General features: G+C 45.8%; 1 protein-coding gene across 1 annotated transcript in view; it reads right to left on the bottom strand.

Annotated features, from left to right (window-relative positions):
* Positions 1 to 15,212, bottom strand: part of LOC120847383 (deoxynucleoside triphosphate triphosphohydrolase SAMHD1) — a 37,488-nt gene that overhangs the window by 17,848 nt on the left and 4,428 nt on the right. The window contains exons 3-7 of the mRNA XM_040219122.2: positions 13,491 to 13,651; positions 9,676 to 9,871; positions 8,800 to 8,940; positions 8,405 to 8,440; positions 142 to 309 (exon numbers count right to left, since the gene is read on the bottom strand). Coding sequence (XP_040075056.1) covers positions 142 to 309; positions 8,405 to 8,440; positions 8,800 to 8,940; positions 9,676 to 9,871; positions 13,491 to 13,651 — 702 coding nt within the window. The remainder of the gene's footprint in view (positions 1 to 141; positions 310 to 8,404; positions 8,441 to 8,799; positions 8,941 to 9,675; positions 9,872 to 13,490; positions 13,652 to 15,212) is intronic.

Here is a 15,212-nt window from a genome sequence, read left to right as displayed (position 1 = left end):
CCGCGATCGGCGACAGCGTGACACTTCTACAACGTAATCGGGCGGAAATCGAGGGACCACATTTTAGGACGCAGTAGTTAACGCGTCAGTTGGAGATGCATTCCAGGCACCGTAACTAGAGGGAGAAGAGCGTCGTCGCACCTTGTCTCGGAAGCAGATGTGGGTGGCACCGTCCCGGCCGGCGATGACCCGTGCGCTGCCGATGAGCCTCTCGAACTGAAAGCCGCACGACAGGCCTATGGCGTGGCAGTCACGCAGGTAGTAGTCCCACTTGTCCACGTCCAGGTTAGACTCCTTGTTGTTCACCACCTGCGACACCGGAACCATTGCTCTTTTTGTACCGCATTCGAGGCGACTAGTACTGCTGCTCGAGGCCTCTGGGAAGCTCTTTCTTGAATACCGTAATCTGTCATTTGTTTCGTCAAAATTCGGAGTGCGGTCGAAGGCTCAAACACATACTAAAAGCGACACAGGACATTCATTGCGCTCGACTGGTTTAGCCAATGTACAGAAAGATGACACTTCGTTTTGGAGCCGCTTGTTCCAGTCGCCTCATAGCACGAGTTAAACACCCCAACTTAAAGAGAAACTAAAGCAGGTTTGTATTTGAGAAAAAAAACATTTAAATTGTGTTTACTTGGCTTTCACGATTATGAGTATCAAGATTACAAGTTAGATTGATGTGCCAAGTAGTAGCCACAATAGTGCTATCGAAGTAGCACTCAAGCCCCTACTTCCCGTTGCGTTTGGCGGTAGGGGGTAATCATGACGTATTACATGGAGACCTTAACATTTCCGCGCTTTCTGCAAGCCTAACTCAAGCAGTCAAAAGTGCTGCATGCATTCCCTCACAAGCGGCATGTGCAAGGCAGCTGAAACCTCTGGGTATGACATGACACCCAGCAGTTGGTTTTTCTGTTTTTCTTGCGTCTATAGATACGTTTCTGGTCAAATACTCATGATATTTAAGTTCACGGGACAAAAATACGGTAGAATTCACTTTTAACTCTTTTCTATAAGAACATCTTCAGCTTCCCTTTAAGGTGAAAGTTTGTATATCTTTGACCGCTAAAATAGTAGGATTAACATGAAGGCACAACATACTGTACAGAGTAGACTCTCATTAATCCAAACTCCATGAAGCCACAAATTTGGTTTGAATTAACAGAAGTTTGAATTATCAGAAAATCATCTAAATAGGATGCAAAATAAGCTGATGATCTGCCATATGAATGGCTACACATACAAAGCTGTTCAATGGTTTCCTCTATATAAGCCTGCTGATCATGAACAGGTATGCCACACTTTAAACATTCGTGAAATGTATGACATGTTTATTTACCCCTAAAAAATTTTTGTTTATCGTGGACTGTTTAGAGAGCACATGACACTTCAAAACATAATTATAATTAAGTTTGTTCATCAGGCCAAGAATTTGTCAAATCTGGGCTATTAAGCAGTGGGGACACATGAGCAATGAAAACGGGCACCACGCAGCAATTTTCATAGCATTTGCGCGGACACTGTGACATGGACCTATGCCATTCCACCACGTCACAGTGTCCGAGCGAGTTGCTCTGAAAACATCCGTGTAGTGCCCGTTTTCATGACTCATAGTGTCCTGCTTGAGCCCTGTTGACTGCACTTCTCACCCCACACAAGTGCGCAACACTCGCAGAAGCAAGATCCGCAGGCGTTGCCTCCCTGCAGTGCATTGGTGCTTGGAAAGAAGCACACTCAACAGGGCAGCGAGAACAAAAAATATGAATTGCACAAAAACGCCGTTCGAATTAGGCGGCTTATGAATACATTAAAAACATAGTGGGGCAACTAAAATTCGAAATTCGTTTGAACTAACCAGAAGCACAAAATATCCGAGTTTGTTGTTGGCGCAGTCGGCTGGGGAGTGAAGTTCAGCACCAACAAAAGATTTGGGTCGCGGATACAGGAAACCTTAAAATTCTTGCCGCTCGAAATCACCGGTGAGGTTTTGCGGCTTCCAATAGCTGCATTCGGAATTGAATATTTCAAACTTTCCAGGTCCCGCAACTGCACCCAAATTCTGCCATCGCCAGTCAAAGGGGTAACTTCACAGACTGTTGTGGGTTTAGAAAAGGGGGAAAAGCTTCTTTTACGTCCTTGACACTTTCCGGTTTAGCGGAGCAAATACTGGAGAGGAGACGAGTGGAGAGGGGCCAACCACCAATCATAGCAAGCAGAGAGCTTTGAGGGAGACGCGTGTCCTGCGTTTCTAAAGCTGCAACAGATAATAATAACACCCACTTTTTGTAGGTACTTTGTGAGCCAAGCTTAAAATCAAGTCAAATAACTCGTGCATTCTCTTCCTGGAGCGGTAAAGTATAAATAACTAAATAAAAGTGAAAAAAACGGTTCAAGTGCAGGCAAGCTGGTGTAAGTTATACATGATGAATGAAACCTGAGACTGGGGTTTGAAAAACGGAAACTTGTGAGGTAGGAAGAAAAAGGGACAGACAACGTCTCAAACTCGGCTAAAACCTTTATTGCCTTTATGCCTTATATACACCTCCCCTGAACGTCGCCACCACCACAACTGTTGATCACCGAACTACAAACAATACACCAGAATCGTAATACACCAAACCGCAAATAATACATAAAAAAAAAGTGAAAGCCGTTTACAAATCCCTGTAACGCCGAATTGGAGCGCAGCTCTTGAGGAGGAGGAGTGAAGGGTACTGAGGGGAGGGTAGAGCCCTCCCCCTTCTCCTCCTCCTCCCCTCATTCTTTAATATGCTCCGGGGGGGGGGGTGTCACGTGACTTCGGGGAGGGGGTCACGTGACCTCGGGGAGGCGTGACCTGGGGGTGACCTCAAGGCCACGTGACCCCAAAGGTGACCCCCACGTGACCTTGGGGTCACGTGACCTGGAGGGGTCACGGGACCTCGGGGGGTCACGTGACCTCAGAGGGGTCACGTGACCTCAGAGGGGTCACGTGACCTGGGGGTCACGCGCCTCCCCGAGGTCACGTGACCCCCAAGGTCACGTGACCTCGGGGGTCACGTGACCTTGGGGAGGCGACCACGTGACCTCGGGGGTCACGTGACCTCAGAGGGGTCACGTGACTTGGGGGTCACGTGACCTTCAAAGGGTCACGTGGGGTCATCTTGGGGTCACGTGACCTTGAGATGACCTTGGAAGGGGTCACGTGACCTCGAGGGGTCACGTGACCTTCAGGGGGTCACGTGACCTTGAGATGACCTTGGGAGGGATCACGTGACCTTGGGATGACCTTGGTTACGCCGACGCCGACGGCGACGCCGCTCAAGCCGGGAACGGGCCCCTAAGAGCTGCGCTCTAAAAAAAAGAAGCGTGCCTTATTGTTTTTTATTTTCACCCAGTAAAAGGGGGGTCCGATACAGACAGAAACACATCACCACCGCACCCGGAAGGACTTCGATGCGGACAGTGAAACAGAAGCACAGGGAAACACACAGACTGTGGGACATCCTCCTGGGCAAGGAATTCAGGACAGGTAAGGAATATCGACACTGGGACAATGTCAAGAAGGTGCAGTACAACCAGATTAGGTATGTGAAAAGATTACATGTTTTGAGCTCGATCAAGATGATGAAACTATGAAACGTAACTGTGCCCGATGTTTGGATGTATGGCCAGGTTGGGTCTGAGTACCAACCAGGTGTAATGAACCATTGTAAAGAACCGATTTCAGAGAGAACCGAAGCAATACTGGAAAAAGGTCCCAAGTTTTGTATGAATGTAAAGCCTTCCAGACTGGATGTGTCTTCCGCGGTCCAGACCGTTGCACGGTATGTGAATCACTATGAAAGAATTTCATTTGTCGATCAAACTGTAGGGAGATTAGAAAGGTTATGGAGGATGCATACGGGGTTATAGATAGGGTTCCGCGTTTTCGGTTTTTATTTTTTCGAAATTCGGCATACTTTTTTCGGTGTTTATTTTAAAATTCAATTTTCGGTTTTTTTCGGCGTATATTTATTCCCAAAAAAGTTTACCGGTTTCTTTCGGTGAATATAAAAGAAGCAGCATCGGCCCTTGTAGCTGCGATATTTGCAATCACTCAAAGAGTAACGACACACACATACGTAGTCCTCGCTACAACTTCCGTCAGGACACACCTCAATATCCCGGAATTCACGGGCATAATCTTCAGTGCGCTTATTCTTCCTTTCCATTCTGACGACGTGACCGTCGGAGGTGATCGTACAAAAACCAGCGGAATGTCAAAAAAAAAAAAAAAAATCCATCCTGTTTATGTTTTGAACAACAGGGAAGTTCGAGAGAGCGTGTTAAGAAAGGTATTGACGGCTTTCCTAGATGTCCTTTGAAGTGCATGAAGCGGAAAACCTTATACTAGCCCACATACGAATCTTTTTTTTTTTTCGGGACCGGAAATTTGACACACTAAGCCCGATCACAGAAAAGACACAGATGTCCGACGAAGGCCAATCCAAGACCTCTTTTGTTGCATGTTGAACCTTGGAAGAGGGCAATCACGAAGATGTCACATAATGTCGAACCTCGCAAAGCTCTCTCTCTCTCTCCCTCCCCAACCACCTCAGCGCGGCCCTAAAAAACAACTTTTTCGGTTAATACCGAATTCTAGAAAACGGATTAGACGTACTTTTATCGGTTTAAACCGAAAACGCCGAACCTACAAACTGACCTTTTTCGGTTAAAACCGAATTTTCGAAAATGGATTCGGCGTACTTTTATCGGTGTTTATCGGTTTAAACCGAAAACTCCGAACCCTAGTTATAGGGGACGCATAGGGAGATTAGGAAAGGTTATGGGGGACGCGTCGGAGAGGAGGAATTTCAAAGATGTAAACATGGTGAAGAAGGAGCTGGAATTGAAGTCTTTGAAACTCCTCCAAACACACAAGTCCGGCAGGTTTGCTGTCATCTTGGAGGAGGTATTCCGGAGAAAGACAGACGATGCTTTGGGTTCATTGTTCAGGGAATGGAAAGAAAATTTAGGAAAGTTGAGGAGAGACATTTGTAACATACTAAAAGATGAGGAAAAGGAAAGTGTAGTGAAGAGCATCATGGCCTAATTACGACTCTATGTTTGAAATTCTTTTTAAAAGACCACAAGGTTGGCATGCCTCTCCGAGTTGTTGTAAATGAAATTGGCACTTGGCAGAAGATTGTATCTTTTTTTCTCCAACGTGGGTTAGGGCTAATCTTTTTCGATCATTCTCTATCCTTAAGAAATTCAGGAAAGCTTATCGATGTCATGAATAGCAATCGCGGTAGAAATTGTTCAGTTTTCTCAATGGACATAAAGGATCTATATTATTCTCTTGAAAAGGAAAGACTGACGACGGCAGTGAAGGAACTGTTAAAGCTAAATTTAGCGAAATTTCAGTCAGAGTCAGGAGTGTCGGTAGATGGTTTTCTCATAGTTCTGAACCGATACTTGCAGTCAACAATTATTGAGTATGATGAATGGATGTACGTACAGCAGGAGGGTGTATGTATAGGCTCGTCGGTCATGCCGCTTTTGGGCAAGTTTTATATCAACACCTTAGACAGAGTTGTGGTTGAGAAGATGAGAGAGTTGCCCCCAGATGTAAGCTTTGTTCGAAGATAAGTAGAAGACATAATTGTGTGCACTTTTCGAGACAACCTTTCGGATTCCCTACAAGATGTAATAAGTTCAGCGGCCCCAGAGCTGCGTTTCACTGTAGAAAAGCCGGAGGAGAATGTCATTTAATTTTTGGATTTACGCATTCATGTGGGCAGTGAGTTGTGTTGGGAATATGAAAAACAGGCACCAAAACCCGTCCTATCAAAGCAGAGTTGTCATTCTAAAATTGTAAAGGGAGGGGTAGTCAAGTCTCTGACTCAGAACGCTCTACAAAGGTCATGCACGCATTACATGGAGCAGTCTTTAAAAAGGCAATCAGGAAGACTAAAGAAGGCCGGCTATCAAGAGGCCGAAACGGCAGCTTGATCTGCAGATCAAAGATAAGCAAGATAAGCCAAGTGTCCAGAACCGACAGGCTGCCATCCCGTACTTTCACGCCAGTTCACATAACTTGAAGGCGTGTGCCGAGAAACATCCCAGTTGAAAGCTCCCATTAGATTCCAATTGGAATTTCCAATTGGTACCAGCTAGGTTTTGGGACAACCAATTGGTCACTGCAATGGGAACCAATTGGAACCCATTAAAATTCCAACTGGAAAATTTTTTCAATTGGTGAGACCCATTGGTTAGTGTGCTTCCAATTGGAACCTACTAAAACCAATTGGTTCCAATTAAAACCAGTTAGAATTCCAATTGGATCTAATTGGAATTTTCAGCTGGGATGTGATTTCAAATTAGCTAAACTGACTCCTTTTGAAGCAGGACAGAAAGAATGTAAAAAAATGCATCATGACAGATCTGTTTCATGTGTGAGTGGAGTAGTGTGCGAAATTCCCTTGGAATGTGGCTTTAAATATGTTAGTCAAACTGCAAGGTGCATTAACGATAGGTTGACAGAACATAAACGGAATGTGCGTATTAACACTTCAAACTCTGAACTAGCGAGGCATCTCCGGGAATGCAATGAATGTACAGTGAACTGGTCAGAGACAGAAATCGTACACAAAGAGCGTGAGGAGATGGAACGTGCTGTGTGAGAAACTGTTCATTATAAAAACATCGGGAAATTGCATTAGCCAAGCGTCACTGCAACTTGGAAGTGAGTCAAAGAAGTTTCTAAGATTTAGTGTGGGGTGAACTTAGGAGGGGAGGGGATTGCTTCGCAGAGTTGTTTACTTTGTTGGGTTTGGGATCATAATGGGGGGCATTGTTGGCGACTGTGTGATTCATGGTTCAGTTCAGGGGAAAGGAGGGGGGGCTAGGTTAGAAACAGTCATTGTGTGTTTCCCTGTGCTTCTGTTTCACTGTCTGCATCGAAGTCCTTCCGGGTGCGGTGGTGACGACCTTGTGTTTCTGTTTGTAGTGAACCCCCTTGTCACTGGGTGAGAATGGAAACAATAAGGCACGCTTCTCTTTTTTTTTTATGTATTGTTTGCGGTATGGTGCATTGTGATTCTGGTGTATTGCTTGTAGTTCGGTGATCAACCGTTGAGGTGGTGGCGACGTTCGGGGGAGGTGTATATAAGGCGTAGCCTTATACACCTCATGAGGTGTATATAAGACGTTGCCTGTCCCTTTTTCTTCCTACTTCACCAATATCCGTTTTTCAAACCACAGTCTCAGGTTTCAATCATCATGCATAATAAAAGTGTTAGGGTTAGAGCAATCCATTACGAGTTCCGTATGTGTTACTACGAGGATATGACTAAACTATGATCCGCACAAACGTTTTGGCACCCATCTCGCACAAACTTTTCGAAACCAAAGTCTGTCGTGCATTATAGCACCGGCAGAGCCTCGCTCGTCTGTCTGACAGAGTCAGTTCACGTGCATGCCAAATGCTGTCATCAGATGCGGATAGATCTGACTCCTCCTTCAAGACTGAAGTTTGTGCGTTCTTTTTTGAACATCGGAGTCCATTCAAAGATACCTCCTTGCGAGAAAACACATTCTCCATAATGTGCGCAAAGTATTGGCAACAGAGATACACCCTCAGACTGCAGAAAAGAAATGGCTGCATGCATTGCTGCTCTTCTATCGCGTAAATCACAAGTGGCGCAGCCATTGTTTTTTGTGCCGCAGTTACAGCTGGGCTGGCATGACACGTTCAAAAGTGGACAGCAGTGGCTAGGACAGTGACCTCATACAAAAAGTGCTAAAAACACAATGCGACCGACAAAAGTTTAAAAATAACCGGAGTGCGGATGATTTTTTAAACACCCTCGAACATTCCTCCAAGGTTACACAAGATATTACAAGTGTGACTGAGTTGTACGTCTAGAGCAGTGGTCCTAAGCACTGATGTCTTGGGGGTGCCTTCTGAATCGGCAGAAGTGATGGGGGACCCCATCCAATGGGGCTTGGGAGGGTAGTTGACGATTACGATGACAAAAAGGTAGATAAAGAAGACTAAATGCATGCGAGCCAACTGTGAAGCTCTGAAACATAGACTAATGAACCCTACTCAAGCGGTGCACATGTAAAATGGTCGGCACCAATTAAAAAAATATTTTATTGCTCGGCTGAGGGCTCCGGGGACCCTAAGGAAGTCTTCGGCTACCCCAAAGGGTCCACGGACCCCCATTTAAGAACCACTGTTCCAGATCGTAGCTTATTTGAGTTATTTATTTCTCAAAATTATGTAGACAAACGCAGAAATTTAAAATAATAATGTCTAAGCATCGACGCTGTGTATTGTGAGTTATTACTATAAGGTTCGTCCAGGGCTTGGATCTCCTGATCAAATCATTTGACACTCTGCCCGTCGGAGATGAAGAGAAAACGGGCTTACCTGGAAGAGGAAGTGCCTGGCCGGATTTGCAGCTCCCTGAAAGGCGCAAAGGATCATGCCACGTGGCTGTTACTGATATGCGCCAAAGTGGGCGTCAGGGTACACGTGCATCACACTTTGACACCTCAAGCGCCATTGAGACAAGTGGCTTTCATGCAAAGGAAAACCCGATTTTGAGTTGGGAAATATCTTTTTGGTCGGCTAGGTCCCATTGTATTCCCCGTAAAAGATTAGGCCCGCGTCGATACTCCGTCGGAGCTAGGCACGTGACATGTCAGACATAAAAAAATGTGACATCTTCAGCTCGCACCTTTCGATGAGGAAATACAAAGTGCGCTTACTCGGCAGGATCCCAATGGGAACCCCCCAAAATTTGAAGCGGAATGCACACGCACCTTGTCTCCCAGAATAAGGGCCTGGATCAGGGCAAGGTCGTCCCTTGTGAGTCCCTGGGCCCAGCGCTGCTCCCACGTGGACAGGGTTGGCTCTAGCCTCTTAAAGATGCGCCCCAGGAGCCGGCAGGAAGTCTCCTCATGCTGCGCGACAGCACGCGAAAGCAACGGTTCATTGGCGAGTTGCAGTGAAGGCCTCTTGCATCAGTTGTGGGTCGGTGCTTAAGCGGTTCACACATTTGCATTAGATTGAAAAAAACTGCACTGCAACCACTTACGATGAGATGACACACTGGCACCATCTATCCAGTAGCCCTGCAACATTTATCATCTGCATATATTCATCATTGTTCTTTTGCCATTGGCTAGAAATAATGCTACTACATAATTAAGCAACCCTTTTTTATCAATATTGCACAGAACTTTGATTTTAAAAATGTATTGCAAAACCTTTCATTTGGTTGCGTGCAGACTGGAATAGTTTAAGAGACACCCGATAGGTGGTGCAGGATAGCTCTCACATAGCAAGCGGTTTTAGCAGTTGCAACACGGTCTATCACGCTCGAGCGCAAATGTGTAATACAGTCTTCAGATGCATCCTGCAGGCAGCATGCATCTAAGCTCCGACTCACAACTGATTAAGACAAAACTGTGCACACAAACAAAGAGTGGTTTACAATCCCCACACAGATGCAATGGCCAGGTTTTGTTTGTGTGTCTGGTGTTGCTACTCGAGTGTAATCTTCGGATGATTCCACACTTCTTCTTTCTGTCTACATTTTCGCACTGTTTATTTGGGGTGCTACTTTATCCGTTTCCGAAGCGACTGCGAGAGTCCCGCCAAGGGCAAGGAGCTAGGGTGTGGGAGCGCCTACGTACCGTCCAGACCGGAGACACACCCCTCTGACGAGCCCCCAGGATGTAGAAGCGCTCCCAGAGGTGAGAGAAGGGGCCGTGTCCCAGGTCGTGGCACAGTCCGGCCAGTTCCAGACAGAGCAACTCCCTGTCAGTCACCCGCAGCTCCGGCTGTGCCTCACGCAGGTGCAGGCCAAGCCTTTGTGCCAGGTAAGCCGTTCTGTTTCGATGGACAAATTGAATGCAGTCACCCCAGTTGAAAACTCCCATTAAAGGGATGCTGAACCGATATTTGAAATCTCATAATTATTGCCCGAGCGGGCTTCACGGGATGGTACTGTACCTAAAAACGATATTCAATCAGACGGATGGGGCCCGAATTATTGTATTTCTTTGAAGATTAAGAGCGAATCCTCAGCCGGAAGCCGCCGGCGCGAGCGAGTCCTTCTGAGAGCAGGCGTAGCGGAACTGACGTGCGCATTCTCGGCGCCCCCAGCGCCCCTGGTGCCTCCGCGCATTCTCCTCGTTCGTTGGTGCTCGCCTTGATTCTTCGCTCGGCGGCTTAGCGCCTGGCTTGGCTTGGCTCCGTCTGTCTTTTGAGGCGAATGAGAATGCGCACGTCACGAAGCGAGCTTTCCACGACGCTCACCAGGGGTCGCGTAAAATTGTATTTTTCGTGTTTATTCAATTTTATACGCCTTCTCGCTCCAAACAACGTCATTTAAAAGTAAAGGACATGCTATGTATGCCATTGCGACCAAGAATTTCCCCCAAAAATTTCGGTTCAGCATCCCTTTAAGTTCCAATTGGAATTTTCTTATTGGTACCAACTCGGTTTTTGGACAACCACTTGGTCACTGCCAATGGGAACCAACACAAACCAATGGGAACCATTTGGAACCCATTCAGGTTCCAACTTGAAAAATAATTCCAATTGGCAAGACCCATTGGCCAGTGTGCTTGCAGTTAGAACCTACTAAAACCAATTGGTTCCAGTTAAAACCTATTGGGATTCCAATTGGATTTAATGGAAATTTTTAGCTGGGACGTTACTCGAAAAAAGAAATCTATTACAATTACTCTCGGTTAAATAGTATTTAATTAGATTCCTCAATTACTTCGAAAAGTAACTGTCACTTTTCAAATTACAGTTGAACCTCAATTTAATGAAGTCACCGGGACCTGCTAATTACTTAGTTAAATCTGGAACTTCGTAAAATCTAGGAAGAGAGACATTGCGCATAGGCTGCGCGAAGAATCCGAATTTTTTTGTTAAATCAGGAAATTCGTAAAATAGTGTTTCGTTAAATCGAGGTTCAACTGTATTCGAAATTTTCAAAATGACAAATTTTTTTTGCCGGTTTAATAATTGGTTTTTCGTACTCTCTGTTATTAGATCAGAATCACTGAATTGTAAACAACTTATCTTTTTAGTTCACAAATTTAGCTAAACAAAGGCTCCTGTTAAAGACTCGGTTCGAGAATATCATTTAGTAGAGTACTTGTGGAAACAAGGAGGGTGCCATTAGAAACGGGAGGGAAAAATAGTAATGGTTACAAGTATAACTTTAGCACTTCCAAAAGGTAATCAGATTACCCTTACAATTACTTAGTAATAAAAGTGTTCAAAAGATTACAAAATTACTTAAAAAAAGTACTAGCATGGCAAAGGCAGATAGCAACACAAAATGTGACGTGTCAAAGTGGACGTGGTGCGAAAGGCCGGCAGGAGTACATGGCCTAGGATTGGCTTGCGCACCCCCGCACATGGCACTTTAAAAGATATTCAATGCCGCCACAAAATCGCAGCTCTGTCACCTGCTTCGTTAAGGACCTGGGAGCACACTTTGAAGGCTCCGTGAGCGTGGCTGGCTTCGCGGACCTGTGCTATGTGTGGCAAGTGCACGAGTACTCCATTGCTATTTTACTTAAGGGTGCCATCTTCTGCGGTAACAATGTGAATGCGACGTTCTCAGAGCCTGCTGCAGTTTGAGACACAGTAGACAGAGTGTACTGAAAACATAACTTGAATGTGGCAGCAGCGGTCAGAGGTTACGAAGTTTCCAACTACTCGATTGGGGTCACGTGAATTATGAGCAGTGTTTGCGTTATGAGCTGCGAGAAACTGACAAAAGCGTTGATTGTCTGCAAGCCTCTCCTCTTTTCCGACTGCTGCTGTCCTACTCACCATGCAATTACACGGCGCATGCCCACTTACGCAGGAGGTGCCCGCCATTAAATTGCAAATGATAAACCCTCTGTTCAATCTAGACTCTCTACAGCTCCAAGCAGACCTCTGGCATCAACTCGCAGCAAGATCTCAACAATCTGGCAAGGGGGCACATCTAAGTTAGTGTAGGCTTTTCTTTCTCCAATTTTCTGTCACTCTCTCTCGCTCTCTTTCTCTGGGGAAGCCTGGAGTGCACTTGTTTGACAGAGCATGCAGACCGCTGCTGCATGTCTGAACACGCAATGTTTTACCCCCCAGGGGGTGACACGGATGCACTCGAGGACGAGGTTCGTCTGGCACCGGTGTCCAATCGGAGAGGAGATGAGTGCTGCATCAGCGTTTGGCTAATAGTCAGCCTGTCGATTTCCATTGCTGGCACCTAACCGGATATGGTTAGGCACCAGCCATATAACACATTCCGTGTTAAAATTACTTGATTACAAGTAATTTTGGTTACTTGAAATCAGCACCGTACGAGTCTGCTCATGTGCAGCGCCCCAGCAGAAGACGAAGAAACAGACGTGGTCGCTCGGAGACTTAAATTTTCATTGGGCAATGGACGTTTATTGAGCGGGCACAGGGTCGCCGTTCGAGGAAAGCCTCAGAGAGAGGGAGATGAGGAGTGCAGCTATGGTCACCGAAAGAATGAGAACCGCAGGGCGCATCGCTCAAACGCCCAGCCTCCAGCATGTGCTCCCTGCTTTCCGCAGTGTCAAAGAGCGTTGTCGAAGAGCTTGCACTGGGGGCGGGACAACTGAAGCTTCGCTCTGCCATTCCCACCTTGTCAGTGACCACAGTATCCTTGCTCGATCCAAATGGCGTCCCCCTAGCACAGAGAGTACACTTCTGGTGAATCAGTCTCAAGACGTGAATGAAAAGTCTCCAAACAATGAGACATCTAGGAACTAGGGGTGCCGCAAACTTTCAATGGGCCAGCTGAACAACGATTACACCACACACTAAAAACACTGTTCACACTGCTGGACTTAAAAATGTTTAATGGTCCTCTTTTTCTTTTTCTCTTGTAGAGTAATTGATACTTACTTTTTCTTTTTTTATTCGTAATTCATAGTAATTTCTTTTTCTTTAAGCCACTTTTTATTTTCTGCTTTTTTGGGATGAAATGGTTGCGCATTCTTGCTTTTATCCTTGCTCGGACACCGTGGCTTCTCGTAGGAACGCTTCCTCCTTGAGGTGGAGTGCAGCTCAAGGGGCACTGACACATTCCTCCCTCAATTGTCCTTGATGGCAGGGACCCTTGCAATTCATATGTTTGAATATTTTGAACAATGTGTCAGAAAATTTGAAATCTTTGAACTCAAACTTTTAGAAACCTTTACATTTTCAAGTTATTTCAATTCGAATCTTAGTAAGGTTCTAAAGTTGCAAACTTTTGAAATTCGAACCTCAGCGAGGTTCAAAAATTTAGAACCTTTCGAACTCAAACTTCAGGAGGCGGCTCACGGCATCCCTAGTGACGGTGTCCCAAGAAATACATCTTCATGACTGCCACTAGTTTACTGAAGGGGGAGCAGCTATTATGAGCCAATAGGTAGCACGAAACTTTAGAAAGGGTCATTTTTATCTGGTCTACGCGTCAACCACTCACCCCATGCTGTGCTCGAAGCGGGTGTGGGTGGCCCCGTGGTAGAGGTAGTGAACCACCCCCACCTGCCGGATGTCCCGGAGCCTCTGGAACTCCGGAGTGTCTACGACGGCCACCGACACCGGGTGTAGAGAGATCTGGCCATGCACGGGATCCCAGAACACCTGCAGCACCGACACCGCGGTGTTACAGTGTCTGAAATGTGCCTCCGACTGGTGTGTTTAGCGTCCAGTCTCCCAAAGTGGCAACAAATGGTGTCACAGAAGCCTAAGCGCTGAAGTGTCATGCTGTCGAATGCAGCGACCCTGGCAGCAGTTTGTGCTAGAGGTCAACAATAAGAAGCACGAGTGAATGCGAGCGGATCGCTGTCATCGCAGTGACCCAACTCCTAGCTGCGGAAGCCCCCGTGGACTGTCAAGACTGTCAAGCTGGAGAGCAATGCAGTGGGCTTTGAGTCTATTCGCAAATCACTCCAACTAAAGCTCGGTGCTCCGACGTCTCCGTGCACTTTCATCTCCTCTCCCTCAACTCCTATGCGTGTTGACGGCGTGCTCAAATTATAGGGGGTGCTTCTCTAGCTATCATCATCATTGTTTGTGACTTTGTGGGTAGCACAGACCGCCCACAGATCCTTGATTCCTCAGCTCAGTTCATGCGCTGTTTGGGTAACGCGCGGAAAAGCCAGTTTCACGCACGGTGCTTATTTGGTGAAAAGTGATATTTGTTGTAGGACATTTTGTCAAAGCTTGAAAACGTGGCACGCGTAGTCGTGCTAACAAACAATTTTGGCGCTGAGGTGTCGAATTGAGCTCAAATCGTGGTGTGCGTGCTATTTTCTACTCTAGCACAAAAGCTGGAGGATGAAAATAGAATATCTAGTGCTTTATCCCACTACAACATCCACCACGGCAAATAGGGTTCATTTTTTTATTATGATTCGGACAAAATAAAACTGAGAAAGGGATGTCTCATCAAATTGAAAATAGGAAAGCGAAATTCAGGAACCTCTCAAATGTGTAAGCACATCAGTGAAAGTGACTCCGTGTATCCTATTGATTCCACTGTATTCTGTGAGTGCTGGCCTCCTATTAGTTACAAGTTGATTCCTTGTTGAATTTCGCAAACCAGTAAACATACAGTAAACAAACAAACACACAACAGAAATGTAAGCACAAATGCGTCGAACTCGGAAATTGCAAATCACATTAAGGAATGTAACAATTATACGTACACTGGTCAGAGACGGAAATTCTACATAAAGCGGAATGATATAAAGAGAGCCGTAAAAGAAACAACATAGGATAAAGTCTACCGGAAACTGCAAAAGCTATAAGCCTCGGTGCAACTTGGAAACCACGGCAAAAAGTTCCTCAGGTTGTAAACAACACCTTAGAGTTTCCTTTTTTTTTTTGAGAGAGAGAGAATGAGAAAGAAGCAGTGTTAATATTTTGGAAGCTTTACCCGGGTTGAGGTACAAAGAGCAGCATTCGCCATGTTTCTGAAGCCCCCTGATGTAGGTCCCAGAACCCTCTCTCATCGTCCTTGATTATAGGGTTGATGATAAGGATAAGGGCATTGTGGGTTTCACAGCGTGGTCTCTTGTAAGTGTTATGATATCTGTTTTTGAAAATGCTTTCAACAAAGGAGATGTCTGCGTAGAAGGTGCTTACAATGATGGTATTGTGGGTTCTGCCGTTTGGTCTGTTGTGTACGTTCTTTGTATTT

This window comes from Ixodes scapularis, unplaced genomic scaffold, assembly GCF_016920785.2.
Source record: "Ixodes scapularis isolate PalLabHiFi unplaced genomic scaffold, ASM1692078v2 PGA_scaffold1__304_contigs__length_218370807, whole genome shotgun sequence".
Classification (NCBI taxonomy): domain Eukaryota; kingdom Metazoa; phylum Arthropoda; class Arachnida; order Ixodida; family Ixodidae; genus Ixodes; species Ixodes scapularis.
Note: the sequence above shows the minus strand (reverse complement) of the source record. Positions and strands in the feature narration are given on the sequence as shown.